The sequence below is a fragment of the Cygnus olor genome, chromosome 8, assembly GCF_009769625.2.
Source record: "Cygnus olor isolate bCygOlo1 chromosome 8, bCygOlo1.pri.v2, whole genome shotgun sequence".
In the NCBI taxonomy this organism is placed as follows: Eukaryota; Metazoa; Chordata; class Aves; order Anseriformes; family Anatidae; genus Cygnus; species Cygnus olor.
Window position 1 is genome coordinate 11,734,841 of NC_049176.1, and position 16,052 is coordinate 11,750,892.

At 36.3% G+C, this 16,052-nt stretch overlaps 1 protein-coding gene across 7 annotated transcripts in view; it reads right to left on the minus strand.

The window, feature by feature from the left end:
* Positions 1-16,052, minus strand: part of RALGPS2 (Ral GEF with PH domain and SH3 binding motif 2) — a 146,099-nt gene that overhangs the window by 16,104 nt on the left and 113,943 nt on the right. For 6 of the 7 annotated variants that reach the window (XM_040565017.1, XM_040565016.1, XM_040565019.1 and 3 more), the window contains 5 exons: positions 15,631-15,782; positions 6,463-6,517; positions 2,829-2,906; positions 1,115-1,220; positions 330-422 (listed from right to left, as the gene is read on the minus strand). In XM_040565017.1, coding sequence (XP_040420951.1) covers positions 330-422; positions 1,115-1,220; positions 2,829-2,906; positions 6,463-6,517; positions 15,631-15,782 — 484 coding nt within the window. The remainder of the gene's footprint in view (positions 1-329; positions 423-1,114; positions 1,221-2,828; positions 2,907-6,462; positions 6,518-15,630; positions 15,783-16,052) is intronic. The other variant, XM_040565022.1, reaches the window with a different exon arrangement.

Sequence of the window (16,052 nt, forward strand, 5' to 3'; positions counted from 1 at the left end):
TTAAGTAGCAAACTGCTGTAAGACTCAGAAATCATCAGAAGATATGACTTCTAACTTAGAAAAGCAGACAGACCCAATGACATAGCTTCCATCCTTACACAACAAATCCAAAGAAATCCATCACATATGCAAAGCAGATGTTCCTGGTGTAGCACCTAAACACGCGTGATAGTCCCATTAGGGCATATCCGTATGAGCTGAGTCTGACTGGAAGATGGAATAGTACGAGCTAGAAATCATGCAAATCCTAGAAATACTCTCAGTATTTACATCGGGAAATCACATTCTAATTTTGTTAAACAATACTGGAATATGCCTGTTTTACATACGTGTTTTCTTTCGGTAGCCTTCAGAGATTTTGCAGCATAGTAAAAGAGTTGGGTTCCACACAGTGCTACCCAGTATTTTGTCCAAGATGCTACCTAGAGCGAAAGGGGAGAAAAAGTATAACACATAAATGAAATGTTCCATATTACTCAGATGTAAAATATCAGGCATCATCCTGCAAGGACATGACAGCACTAACAGTCCAGCAAAACCAGCAGCCCTATTTCCAAAGCTGCTGTTCTTAGTTATTCATATAAGTCCACGATGCATTAGAAGAAATCTAGACAGCAAAAAGAATGTGCCTTTCCTCACTAATGAAAGAAAAATTATTTTACTCTATACTTTCTGCAACCCTTATTAAAAACTTCATTGAGCTAAAATGTTTGTCCCTTTTCTTTTTCATTTTATGCACAGTCATAAAGTATACCCCATTGTCATGAATACCTATTTACAATTAAATCAAACATTTACAGTGCAAATGTTAGGGGTTATTACCTATTGATAAGTTGTAAGGATCCACCTACCATTCAGGAAGATAAAAAGTTATCAGTACTTGTGTGAAATTCTATGTAGCATTACACTTCTCTTCCACTCCCTAGATCATGGGCATAGTCTTATAAACCAAATAAAATGACCAAACAGATGAACTCAAACTCTAGCAGTGATCCTAAACCTTAATTAGCTAGGCAAACGAAATCTCAGACACATAAATTAAATGCATTATTGCCATTTTATTGTACTTACAAGAAAGAAGGTGAGAAAATTAATGATTTTTTTTAAATCTTACCGTTGGTTTTTTGCCTTCTTTCAACAAAGTCTTCCTCCTGAGAACACCTTGAATAGTAACTGCTCCTGGATACAAATGAACAGCCAAATCTTCAGATTCTAGAGAGCTGAAAGGAGCATGTGAAAAATTGTGTAAAAAATATTTTTCTTAAAGTAGTTATCCAATCACTACCTCAAACTACTGCAAACATCTGTATTTTAATCTATAAATGCCATTTCATTTATTGGACTTTGTTGTGGAAAAAGAGTTTGGCCATTACAAGGAATTGCTGCAGTAGAATTTACACTCACAAGTAAAAGTGATCAGAAAAATTAGCCAAGCAGGTAATCCTTGATTTAAAAAAAATAAAAAATTAAAACAACTGAAATTCAAAAACAATTAATTTTAACTGGCAAACATTTGGAGTACATTGATACTGTTGCTGTGTGCATTAAAACATCTCCTTCAGCTCTTGCAAGAAAGATTGAGAATTTTTTTGCTGTTGTCATTAGAAACACTGGAATCATTAGCACATCAAAAACAAAGCAAAAGCTCAAACATGCACACTCTTTAAAAATCTCTGAAAGCAAGAACAGTGGGCAAGAGCAGTAATAAAGAGCAGAAACCCGAACCACAGCTTTAAGGTGTTTAATGCATCTGGTACACTCCTTATCATCTACCACATGTAGGATATAAGAGCAAAGGGCAAAAATACATGCCAGGTACAGCACTGAAAACAAAATGGTTTTATTCAAATTATGAAGCTGACTGGCTTACAAAAACTTTTCTATACAACAGAAATCATTTCCATAAATGTAAGTTGGAGCATACAACTAAGTTGCTGAACCCAGCCGCTATCTAGAAAAATCAAGAAGTCAAACAGTGCCCCAAACCTGTTTTGAACCCAGGATTTGCTGCTTTATCCATCCTACACTTGTGCTTATTGCAAAGCACAATAGAAGTAAAGCACAATAAATTATAAACCAAGTAAATTGGAAATCTAGCAAACATTTTCATTGCAGCATCTAGTGAGGATGAGGATATGGAGACAGTTTTGAACGTTAATGGGAACATGAGTTTAACTCAGTAAGACAATGGTTGCTTAACATGAAAAAAATCCATAGTTAAATGCTATTTCTTTCCCAATTACAGTGCCACACAGCTGCAGACAACATTTAGTTTAATTACTTAGGAGAATCAGTTATATTACTGTATCAGCTTTCAAAGACTGCTATGTATAGTATAGAATTGGGGCCAAATTTAACGCATTACTCAATTTAACCATCTCTTTTTTTTGGGGGTGGGGGGGGTGGGGGGGGGGTGGGGGGGGGTGGGGAGGGAATATGATAAAGAACTGGTAGCAAATAAAACATTTTGAATGCTCTCCATTCAGCGCAAGAAACAGCTTTGTCGTCTGCGGGAGAACTACCAACACTACTACTCGGTGGCACGTAGTTAAAAAGCTACCTATGGTAAAACATCTTTAAGCCTTGATATAGAGATCCAATAGTTCAGAATTTGGATTTGCAGACCAGAGTGAACAGAAGCCCTTAGAGTGTTATAGATTAAGTTATAGAAGAGGAAAGCTTTAAGTCTGAAGAAAAAGGTCTCTACCTTTATTTGGACATGTAAGTTAAAGATAACATCAGAAAACACCCACTTAATTATTAAACCAAACCAAATCACCAACACCAGAGGGAAAGCTGGACACCTCTGTGTGCAGTGGGGATTGTACCTGCTGGCCTTCATGTGGCCTCGATAGCCATTTCGTGACACTCTTGTCCCCGGACCGAGAGAATGGTACAACCTGTTCCTGTTGGATTCCATTATAAATTGTACGTATTACATACACTTATTTACACAAACAGCATGACTGCTAAAACATAGTATATTTTTTGTGTGTGTATCACAAAGCTAGTTCTTCCATATAAAAAACAGAAGATAATTTACAAAAATGCATGCAAAGGTAGATACCATGTGGTTTTTTTATTTGATCAGGTGTTCACTTTGTCAAAACTCGTAATACTAAAGTTTTATTGCTACTGAAGAATAGTAGGTTTTGAGAGAAAAGTCTCAATTTAGTTCTTAGAAAATAAAACTATATAAAAAAGGCATAATAATAAAATGTTGATGTATTTAGTTTTTGACTTTAGATGTACTATAAAAACAGATTTCAAATTCTATGAGTATGTACACACAAGCTGTTGGGTTGAAGGGAATCAAAAGCTCTACCAAAATATCTTGGTATTGACTGTAAAATACGGTTGTTTTAAGAAACATGGAGGCAAACTAATCAACATTTCAACTCCCTAATTCAGACAAACTTTAACTTCACATATATGCCCTTAACCTGATCCATACTGTCATCCTTACCCAGGACTTGTGTTCTAGACCTGCCTTTAGAATACTGCTTTGCTTTATTGAATATTATTTTTCTGAACCAGATCCTCAGTTGACTGAATTCCATTTAAGTCAATAGAAACGTGCACTTTGTCCCACACCTCCTATTTTCATCCGTTTCGCTAGTTGGTTGTATTATACTGAAAGACTCCAATTCTGCAGAAAGCAGGTGGTTAAAGAACAAGAGTGACAAGTTTACAAGCAAAGTATCTTGCATACTATAAAATCTAATAATCTGCCACCTGTCAGAGGTGCTTTGAATCAGCTGAAAAGCTGCTTTCATATGGACAGGGCAGTATTTTCAAGAACAGGAACCCTAAACCCAAAACACTCATTTTCCAATCCGAATTCAGAATAGCATACAGCAAGCAAACAAAACCCTAGAAAGTAACAATCTTACAGAAGGGACACAATCAAGGTCAGTAGCAGTAAAACAAAAAAAAGATGTGGTGGTGGTTTTGTGTGTGTGTGTGTGTGTGTGTGTGTGTGTGTGTGTGTGTGTGTGTGTTTTGTTGTTGTGGGGTTTTAAACAACTCAAATTATTTCCTTTGCTGCAAGAAGAATTATCAACATGCAGCTAATGTATTACCACCTACTAATCTATCCTAGAATATGCCATCATTTGTTTTGCAACATAACTAATATGTTTGTAAAATAGTTTGTTTTTTAAAATACATTCAAGATTTGGACAAAAACTGTCACTAAGATAAAGGAAAAAAAGCTGTAACATGAGTTGTGTATTTCTGCGTACCTATATTTTGCATGCAAACAAAATAAGTTTTCTTCTTACCTTTACACTTGTTTTTTTTTGTTTTGTTTGTTTGTTTGTTTTTGCATAACAAGGAGGCTATCACTCTTGGATTTGATCTATTTCAGGTAAATCTATTCAGAGACTTGGGGTGATAACCAATGAGACTGAAGTGTCACTTAATATACTTGCCTTAACATGATAACTGTCAGGACTTGGAATTGAAGTCCTTTGAGTAATTTTGATTAGCTTAAGGAGAGATACCCCAAATGCTGAAACCTCTTTCTCAAGTTTCAAATCAAGTTAACCCTTAAAACAAACCAAAAACCACCCAAACCAACAACCAGTAGTTCCAGTTCTCATCCTTCTGCATTTCCTAGTTAAAAATAATAGGAGGGCCAGGGAAACGAAGGATAGTTGTTATTGTGTACACTCTCTTTTGTCACCTGGGAAATGTGTATCTCATTTCTTTCTGTTCAGCATATTACGGCAATTTGAGCTCTCCAACCCTAAGATCCTTTTCCCAAACCACTGGGGAATATTCAATGGCATAGGAAACAGTCACTAAGAACACTGGATACATCCCAATTTTGCCGGTACCTATTGATTCCAGACAAGTAATGCTTCTTCCTCACTTAGTGACTCTTGTATAAGAATGGAAACTGTACCAATCAAAGCTAGAGAGACACTCTTCCTAGTTACCTTAAATCTTAACATTTGCGTTAAATTCCAAAACATGCTTTGTCAACTTACAAAAGAATAGACACGAGTGTTACATATCTCTAGCACTTTCATGTTTTGAACATCTGTAAAGAAACCAATCCCCTTCTCTGTAAGCAGAGAGAGCTTGTTCTCCAAAGCATGCAACTTCAAACGGTGTTACCAAAGTGCTCTCTCCGAAGAGAAGAAAATACTGAAGTCATGTGGAATATGGAGGAAAAAACTTCTGAGATATTTGTGGTTGAATGGAGAAAACCTTTTAATTAGGGGGAGCTTGGGCTAGACAGTTCTCACTACAAAACGGATGAAAGACCTCTGCTTTACCTCAGGGTTCCACAGAAATAATCCTGGAGAGTGTTGCTGTTCTCTAGAAACATGAACTAAAGCCTGAGGCTTACTAAAATTTAAATGTATTTTGTTACTTAAGACATAAAAAGCACCGAGTTCACCACCTTGTCTAAGGCATTCCCATACAACTTTTTGACTCTGTGAGATACCTTCAACTTGATGAGTTCTATAATGCAACAGGAAAGGAAAAGCAAAAAGAAAATTTTTGGAATATCGCACATTACGTCAGAGAGCACCAGATTTATAGATTTCCTTTCTGAATGAGCTTTCTTTCTGTGCTCATATGGAATGTTATTTCTTACGTACAGAAATCTTAAGGGCATTTCCTTGTGTACAAACGTTTATAGCATGAGATATCAAAGAGTTCACCTTTGGCACTGAGATACTTTCAATGTTTTCATCCAAAGAGTAACACAAAGCTTGAACTGCTTCAATAAATTCAAGTAGAATAAGATTTGTGATACAATTCCTGACTATACAGTTCTTCAACAAAAATTTCTAACAAGCATGTCTTCATAGCATGGTAGAAGACATCCATGGCAATTCTGAAGCTGATAGATTACCTGAAACCAAGGTGTAGAAGCAAAACTATGCACTTTATGGCACATCTTACTGAGCTGTGGGAAGATGAAACTTCCACCTTTTACTATAAACTATAGGTGTTAGTCTTTTTCTACGTTCTCAAATTCACTATGAGAAAGGATTGAAGTGGGCAACGTAGCCTGAGTATTTGCAGGTATTTGGATAAGGGCAGGATATTTATTCTGAACCACAAAACACATTAGCAAGGGTTGTTAATGTACTTTCCCACGTAACAGAGAGGCACGTAACAATGAACTGAAGGGAAATAAATGGAAGAAAAAAACAGGTCAAAATGTCTATGATAAGAACAAGGGGAACAAGAATGGATGAAATCTCAAGAAAAGTGAAAATTGTCAGGTTACATGAATAGCATATACAGGATATGCAAATATATATAAACAGAAAAATCAGTTGGGGTTTAATGATCCTCTGGCTTAAAACTGTCTCTCAAATTCTTTCAATTGGAAGATTTATAGATCACTAAAATAAAGCATCATTTTCAGGACTGAGTGAGAAATCGTGAGCAGTAACTTCTTAATAGAGAAGTGCAGTTTGAGGTAGTTTTTCTTACCTTTCAAATGCTGGCCAGGACGTCTCTTCACTGAGTTCAGAACCATCACTGCTACCTTGACAAATATAAGAATGAACGATAACTATTTCATCATCAACATCCCAGCTATTTCAATTATGGCTCTTTCTCAGAATATTTAACAGATGTAACAGATACTTCACCAAAATACTACAGTGAAAATGCTTTAGTGTTTACTTCAAGAATTTCACATTAATTTGAGGTAGGGATTAGAATCAGCTGGAACTGGGTGAAGATTAAGAAGTTGAAAAAAGGAGCCTTAATAAATGGAAACACATTTTTAAAATTCAAAGATGATCCTAAATGCTATTTTGTCTCATGAACAGAATATGCATTTAAAAAGAAAGGTAACTTATTGAAACAACTCCTTATGATATCATATATGGTCACAACTTCACAATCGTGAAAAGTCATCGCAGAATCTCCAATACGTTGGAAGGCTTTGCTGATCTGAGAAGCCTGAAACAACTTTCTAAAGCTATTTCCTACTTAGATCTCAGTCTTTTTTCCTGCTGTACTTCACGAAGTAATTCAATATTACTGCAAGCATTTTATTTTAAACACTAAAGAGAGGAAAAATACAATATCCAAGTATCTGATGCATCTATACTCTTAGCTGCTCAATAACATTCTGATTTTACAGTTATAGTAAATCCTACCAGCCTGAAAATTAGTACTTATGTACTGACACAAGGTAGTATTACCTGTAATCGTCTTTAAAAAAAAAAAAAAAAATCAGTAAATATGTATACAAATCTGTGATCAGCTTTTCAGAAATTTCGAAGTGTCTGACAAATATATCTGCTTTCTTTCAGGTACTTCTAACTTTCAAATTCTTGGTTTTAACAGGCGCAATTTTAGGTGCATGTATACATACTATGCTGGTAATTATAAAACAATTAAATGAACTCTACAGTACTCATAACTACTTCTACCTATACTGAGAAAATATTTGTCACTCTTTCAGGTAGTTTGGGGAATTTATTGCTGAAGGGTCAGTTGTTTGGGCACTCTAATTTGACAACTTGTTTACTCTCCCTCCTGAATATCCATTTATAAAAATAATAGTTAGAATTGCTTTCAGACAAACATTAAAAGAAACATCCAAGCAACCAAAAAACCCAACAAGACAATCTGAATCAATGCACCTTACTTCAGGGTTCACACAGGGAAACAAAGGCTGATAATGGCAACAAGTTCCCTGTAATTTCACAGGGAAAAATCAGCAGGGCAGTGGTGCCCAGAAGAGCGAAGATAAGCTGTACAAAGTTAAGTATGGATATCTGGTGAGTAAACACAGAAATACAATAGAACTATTAAAAATTCACACACAGCAGGGGTAATCCATTTAAGAGCTATGAAAAACTCAGCATGGGCTGAAGTTCTCTCCATGTAAAATTTAAGAGAATGTACATGCCTTTATCAACCAACAAATTAAACTTAGGAGCCTGTTTTCCAAACATTAGCTCTACACCATCTTAAGATGACCTAGTACAGCTTTCTGTAGGATACCAGATTGTTTTTCCCTCCCTGATTTTGCCCCTAAAGGAACATCTTAACCTGGTTCACACTAACATTATGGTAAAAGGTACTTTTATAGCGGAAGAAGCCAAGAGACATAGAAGTGATGGTTCTGGTAGTGTTACTGTCTTCTAAGCCAGGCACGAAGGTCTAAAAGGAGTATAAAACTCAACAGGTGGCTAAACATTTTTTAGAAGTATCTTTAATATTTTAGTACCTACATGCTCAGATCATTGATCCCTTAAGAATTCAACCACCTGAAAGGTTACAGCAGCAGACAGCCTGTTGCTAAACAAAAGAACAGTTGACTTACACTTCTGTGACTGCTTCTTTACTACATTCGTGAACATTTCACTCTTCCTGATTATGTATCCGCTGTGCGGAATATCAGACTAGCCCAAATCCTCTAGATTTGTACCTGCATTCTGCACTGCCTCTTGTTCAGTAGCTGGGTTGTAAAGGAGCTGACTGAATGCAAACAGCTTAAAAAAGCTTCCAGGAACAACAGGCAGCTTATACTGTATTGTCCAGTAGCTGCAAGGACAATGTATCTAAAAGCCACAGTTCCTACAGCTGAGTAAGTGTTCTTACTTCAAGAGACTACTACAAATTCTGTATTATAAAGTGTGTGTGTATATACATGTGTGTATATATATATTATAAATGACTGAGTCCCAAATAGGATTACAATCAAAGTTTACAATTTATTAAACGAATAGAGGCAAGCAAACAGCGCTGGGTGCGCCAGGAGTCTCTGCTCCACCAGGACGCACACCCGTTACGTAAGGCGGCTAATTTTTATACTCCTAGGCTAATACATATTTATTACTACTTCTAAAAGAGGCAAGGTTATTATAATTGGTTTCCCAAATCCAAAGTCCTCCCAGGTGCACCTGCTTATCAGTCTCTGTTAGTCTCTCGGGGGCTGCCCGGACAGGGAGGCTCATATTCTTCCTCCTTATCTAGTGGTCTCATATATATATATATATATATATATATATATATATAGTGGTCTCATATATATATATATATATATATATATATATATATATTTATTTAAAAGAGGCATTAAAATTCTATCTGAAATGACATTTTGATGGTAACTATATTAGCTTTGCTAAGAAAGTTATACATCAAACACTGTACTAAGTATTCCAATGAAAAGATTTAAAAGCTTGTGCAGTTTTTTTTAAAAATGCAAAACATACTAGTGCCAAAGAGCTGAAATGTCATCTTCCAGAAAGTGATAATCCTTGTGACACGCAGAGTACAGTTACAGAAGTTAAATGAGTTTTGGGGATTCATAATCAAAAGGTTCCATTTATAAACTTTATTCTATAAAAAAATTGGTAATTACACTTTGTAAAAGTAATGTTAATTTAGAAAAAAAGGAGACTAGCCATCCCAGCTACATCAATGGCTACAGTTTTTCCAAGAACTGTAACAAAAACTTGGAAACAGTTGAATTTTAGCATTTGACTCGCCTCCTTTAACATCTGAATAGAATATATCTAATTGGATTTTTTTTTAGACTCTAAGAAACTCAGACTTTTTGCACAAAAAATATACTAAAAAAATTAAAAAAAAGAAAGTATTACATCCTTCACTCCAAAACAAAACAAAGGTGAAAGGAACTGTTTTTAACATATTAAAAATTAGATGCCTAGAGATTATTTTTTTTTTAAACATTAAGTGCACTATTTGACTATCACCTCAACTGGAAATATTTCATTCATTCGGTACTTTAAAAATATATCACCTTCTTAAATTCTTCTCAAGTATGTACTCAATATTTGTCTTTTTTCCCCAAGAACCTCAAGCAGGTTTTCAGGTTAAACTTAAGAAACCCTAGGTAGTTCAAATCCTTTCTATTAAGTAATCTTCTATATGAGTTCTGATTTTATGTAAGAAACCACTTGACACATATCACTATCATCCTAGTTTTGTTTATTGCTAATAACATGAAAAATTTCTTGTATAGCCTTAAAAGAAAACAGAAGCGTGTTGCTCTTTACTATACAACAGGAAGGCCTTTGCCAATGTTAGGAATAATAGCAATTGCTCAAATGGGTTTTCACTAGCTATGTTGATGATCATCTGAGAAGTTCCAGAATTGTTTGCACAGAGCTCCAGTACTGCAGCTGAATACCGAAGGGAATTTGCTGTTTGCATTTCTAGATACACATATGCACGTGTCTAGGCTCCAACCACCCAGAGAGTATGAGGCCAGGCTCCCAGTTATGCGATAGCGAATGCCTATCCCATGGCATACCCATTCCACCCCCAGTCACAGCATTCACTCCCTGCTGAAAGTCTGAGGATATGGAACGTTTAACACAGGCTTCCTTTATCCATAAGTTAGTCCCCAAAGTTAAACAGGTGTTAATATAAACAAACCAACCCCAAAGAGCTTAAAAAGTATTCAGACTGAAAATTCTTTCCCCCTCTCAAATCTGCAACTGACACTCTTTTGGCTGCAGCCACACAGTGTTTCCAGAGCCCTAGTCACTATAGCCAGAGACTGACCTGACAGAGCTTGAAATTCTAAGGCAAAAACATAAAAAATTGTTCAGTAGGCCTGATCATCAATTGCTGCAGCACAGTACAGCCCGGCAAACATGGAGATGGATTCCTTGCCCTAAAAATCGTGTTCTGCCTTATTATGTCTATTACCATAATGAAAATCTTCATATATATATATTTAACTTGTTCAGAATTATGTAAATATTATGCAACAAAGTTTAAATAGATCAGCTTGGGACTGCGAGTTAATAATAATGCTGTAAAGACTGGCAAACAACTCAATATGCTGCCAGATAATTAACACGCAAACATCTAGTATCACTGATAGCAAATTTGATCATGAAAAGCTAGCAAAAACACAGAACCACATGGATACAGATGGGGCAGAAACAGGTTTTTTTTTACAGCTGCACTAATCACAAAACACCCTGAGCAAGTACCCCGTACAAAAATGAGTAAGGACTGGGGAAGACAGGGTGTGCAGAAGCTCCTGTATGTCCCTTTTCTCTTCTCAAATCCGTGCACCTAGATGTGCATTTTTCACCTAAAGTACCATACAACTCCGATATTTATCCTATCCCTAATAAAGCAGTAGTTCACAACAGCAAAATGGGGTATCCACATTTAGGGCAAGAGTCAGGCATCTACATACTCATTTAAATGGAATATCAACAAAAAAAATTCTTCCAACTGAAACTCTACCCAAACTTTGATCTTCTCAAGCGGACTGCTGATGACTCAAGAGTCCTAAACACCTGAACAGTGTACTACTACAGGGTAAAGATTCAAACAAACATTGGCTGTGTAGGGTTCTTCCCTACTGTACAGGCTGCCAAAAACCTGAAAATGCATACACTGTATACCTACACCTATACTTCATTTATTTAAAGAGAAATATAATCCCTTGTAGAATTCAGGTACTTCAAGATGGTGACTTAATAGAGGAATTCATTAAAATTTTGATAGCCTTGTAAGCATTTTATGCCAGTTAAGGTCTGCAAAATATACTGTTCTTATAAAGGCACTTTCTTACATTAATTTACACTGATTTTAAATGCCTTTCTTTCACTCTACAGCATTATTTTTCTGATTGCATTCAAATAAGGGATCAAGTTATCCTTGAGTGACTGGAACACACAAATAACAGCAAATGTTCATGAGCCTTAGTTTTCCAGAGCTTTCATCCACAGCAGTGTGGACTAGAAAAAAATAAGTGAAAGAAAGAAATGATTTGAGGAAGAAAACACAAAATTAGAAGTGGATTTGCATCCAAAACTGCTATAAACATAAACAAGTATGTTTTCTTTGAATTGTTAAGCACTTAGGATTAAATTCTCAATTTCAGCCTGTTCTTTCTGTGGTAATACTTCTATATCTAAAGTGATGTACCTGTGAAACTGCATGCTTAAAAGCTTTCCAGGCAAAATTACTTGGCATCCGGTACGTTAGGTAGCATAAGAGGAGAAAAAACACACAGAAGCAACATATGAAGAGAGGGTTATTTCACATGCTTCCTTTACATCTGCAGACTTATTTGAACAACTAGTCATTGTAAACAAATTCAGCTTTGCGAAAGAAATACAGTAATATAGCTGTGCCAGATTGTAAGAAGTAGTGCAAATCCAGAACTCCTAAAACCATCAATGAGGGTGTGCTGCTGCAGAGATACTGGAGGATATGTGAACATGAGAAGAAACAAGAGAAAGTATAAGCAAATGAGGTAGTGCTAGAAAACTGGATTCTTAAAAGAAAAATTACAAATAAAAGAAAGATTCATGCTATCTCCAAATGGAATCATGATCTAGTAACAGCACCTTAATTTATCCTACTTTTAGGTGAGAAGGAAACAGCAGGCAAATACACGCAGAATTGCTGCTGAAAGTTTACAGGTGGTTCCTTGAACCCATCCAAAAGCAACGCTTAGATCTCAGAACAGCATGCTTGCTCTTTCAAAAGAGTGGATAGAGTGGCCACAACAAAACCGAGTGACCACAAGACAAAATTACCTTTTTAGCTTTAAGACCTACTGATAGCAAGTAGCGAGAGGTTCTCAATGAATTTCCACCGAAAAGTAAAAGCATCTATCCCAGCTTACTAAAAGCAGATATCCTAGAGTATGCACAAAACAAAAGGCTTCTTCAGTGGCATCATCTGTCCACATTTTTGTGTTAGCTGTCAAATTCTCTGTAGTCCACAGACCTAAAAGTGGTGCCTTAAGGACACAGGTCATACAACCACCTTTTAGCCACCCATCTAGGAATGAGATGAACCATATCCTTGAAGATCCTATTTCTCCATGTGATTATAAAAAGCCCCAGATGACTAGCTTAAATGCAGCTAAATCATGAATGTCCAAAACTCAGACAAGAAATCCCTTGTTAACATTTCTGAATTCAACTGAACATTTCCCATTTCATATTGTGTATGTGTCTGGTCGATTGTTTCTTCCTTCTAATTAGGATATTCACAGCACTGATGGAAGGATTTTTCACTTCTGTTCAGATAACAAATTTCAAAGTAAAATGGCAACAGAATCAGATATATGTATGGCTCCCTTACTCTAGCATAAATTCTAGAAGCAAGAACTGTTTAGACCAAGTCCTTACATGTCTGAAGAAGCAGTACACTGAAGAATCTTTGTAATGTCTCTACAAATTGCTTTACTGAATTGTAAAGGAACTACAGTTATCTGTTAACAGCAATGATGACTGACACAGGGTGTGACGAGAAAGATGCACAGACTTGCATCATGCTCTAATGATTTAGATAACAAATGTATACTGCCGCACATAATTATCCTGTAAAAGCTGTTGTTACGCTGCTTTTTTGATCCTTGATCTAGAGACAGATTATATCAGATCCTCCAAGGATTGGAAAGGTCCAAAATAGTGATTTAAGAGAGTGATTTAAAGTAATATTACAGTCATCACTAAGGTCACATTCAAGCTACGGGCATATCAGAAATGCTGTCAATGTTTTCAAGAGGAATCAGTTATCCAGAAACTTAAGTCTTGTATAGGCTTTTATCTAAGAAAAGGTTGTCCTGTTTCTAGAGGAATGGGTTTAAATCCACATTTATGGGCAGAAAGAAGAATAACACTCTTTTCAGTACACAGATTCAGAAGTTTTCTTGTCTGTCTTTTGAAGCTGTGCAGAACACATTAAACCACCTCTGCTGCAGTGACTGTATGATTTCCAAGTACTAAGTAAACAGACTACTTCAAACCTGATGGAGAAACTTAGCAGCTTCAATCAACTTCCTTAAATACTGCTGAAGCAGCAGTACAGAATGCCAGACAAGTTGGATTTCCAAGAATTCTTCATTAATAAATACAGCAAGACTCGAGAACTTAATCTTTCTACGTATTTCGCTATTCCTCTTCTGCATCACAGAAATTTTCATAATCAAGAAGTAGCAAATACAATGATGATGTTAGCGAAAACAATTAAAGATTGCCTTCTAAAGAAGCCTTCTAAATGGGCAATTTTGTTCCAACTTGTAAGGGTGACTACAGCAAGTCAACAGAGTTATGCCTGAGCTAAGCAAGATAAAAAAAGTGTCAGAAATTCAGAGACGAGACCAACTAGGAAAACCCTGTATTCTCCCAAATGTCTAAATGGCAATGGGTTCTGAATCATATCTCATCAAAAACTGTCAACTCTGGCAAAACCCTTCCCGCTAAACTCTCGTGGAGGTAAAAGAACAATTTAGCTTGAAAAATGGGTCAACTGGAAAGAAGTTTCGTATGTTATTTAGAGAGAAACATCAGTAAAAAAACAACTAAGGCACTAACTGAAGGATACAAATCAACTGCACTAAGAAAAGGGCAATGCTGCATCTCAATCAGTGTGCCAAAGTCTGCACTGCATTTTCCCCTAAATCCTGCATAATGCTGAGAAGACTGTACTTGGAAAATAGGAACTGCAGGAGGAGCTTCTGTCTCCTGTATGGTGCAATCCCAGAGAATACAAACTGTCTGTATGCTTAAATACTGCCATTCCCGCTTCATGATTTTGAAATGGCAAGCCTTGCCAGAGCAGACAATCTATAGAAAATAGGCAGGCAATGCATATTTAATTGTGGAAGCTGTCTGATGCGAAAAGGTTCAAGCTACTCTGATCTAAGCTAGTTCCACTGACTCCCTTATTAGCATAAATTAAAAAAAAATTGCATCTAGATATTTGACTTTTTCAAATGAAAAATCTAGTGTTTGCTCAGAATACGTCTTTCTCCTTGGTAAAATTCATCAGCAGCTACTGAAAAATGCATAATTCTGAATTGCATGACTTTGTTTCTCTCCATGAAGGCTAAAAAGCAAACGGGTTTTTAAAATTAAGTCAAAAAAAAAAGTATACCCCTGTATAAAAACTGTATTACTGTAACTGTGTAAAAACTGAATACCACTGAATTCTATCGGGCAAATCATTTTGAGAAAAGGGACTGTGACACAAGTTTCATATCTCAACTCTGGCTGCGGTTAGGTCGATCTGAGAGGCACCTGCCTTCCTCTTCCCACCCTCCCCTTTAAGGCTCTGAGGGCAACAGGAATAAGGAGCAACTGCTGGCCTGTGAGAAACTCAGGAAGCAGAAGTTCTCAAAAGAATACCCTAAATATTTGAAGATAAATAACTTACTTCAAAATGTCAAAATAGACTTCATTTTGGTATCTGAAGTTTAAATTGTTATCTACTCCTGACAAGACAACTTAAAAGCGTTCATCAGTTATGCTCCTAAAGCCTAACAGCAACTGACAGTTCTCACTGTCAATTTTGTAAGTTAAAACCTTTTCAAATTGGACTGAATTGTGGGGGTGAGGTGTCCTGTGCTTCCCTTCACCCCCATGAAGGAGGACAGCGGTAACAGTGGTTGCATCATTAAAGAAGATATAAAAAAAAGTTCTTTCTGTTTATAATTTGTTAGGTTGTGGTTCCAGCTGTACAATTTAAGCTGCCTTTCCGCACCTACATTTCTCAATTTTGTTCCAGAATAGAATTGGTATTTTAGAATAGAACCACTGCATATACAATCTCTGCATGTTGCAACTAAACATGCTAAAATCTTTATTAAAAGACCATTTACTGCACAGGTGTTGTTAAAACTCCTACCTATTGAAATTCCGCTAGAAAGAGTAGAGCTTTCTGCTTGCCCTCTGGATGGGACATGAGGCTCCATGACGCTGTCATCCAGTAGGTGTCTTGGTCCTGCGTTGGGAAACGTTGCACTTTTAAATTCAGCCGTATTCATCTTGTGTATGAAACTAGGAAAAAATAAGAATAAAACTGTTAAAACATTATCTTCGATACATTTTAAAAGTTGCTGCTTTTAACATCCTGACATATAGTTCTGTCATTTGGAAAAAGCCTATTCTGGCTAACCCACTGGCTATTCTTATTATCATAAGAGCCACATAGGCTTCTTGTTTTGACCAATTATCTTCAGTTGTGACACTATCACTATAGTTTTGAGTTTGCTCTCTTGCCATGAAGTGGTCTCTAAGTGAAATACAGCGTACAAACCACAATACTTT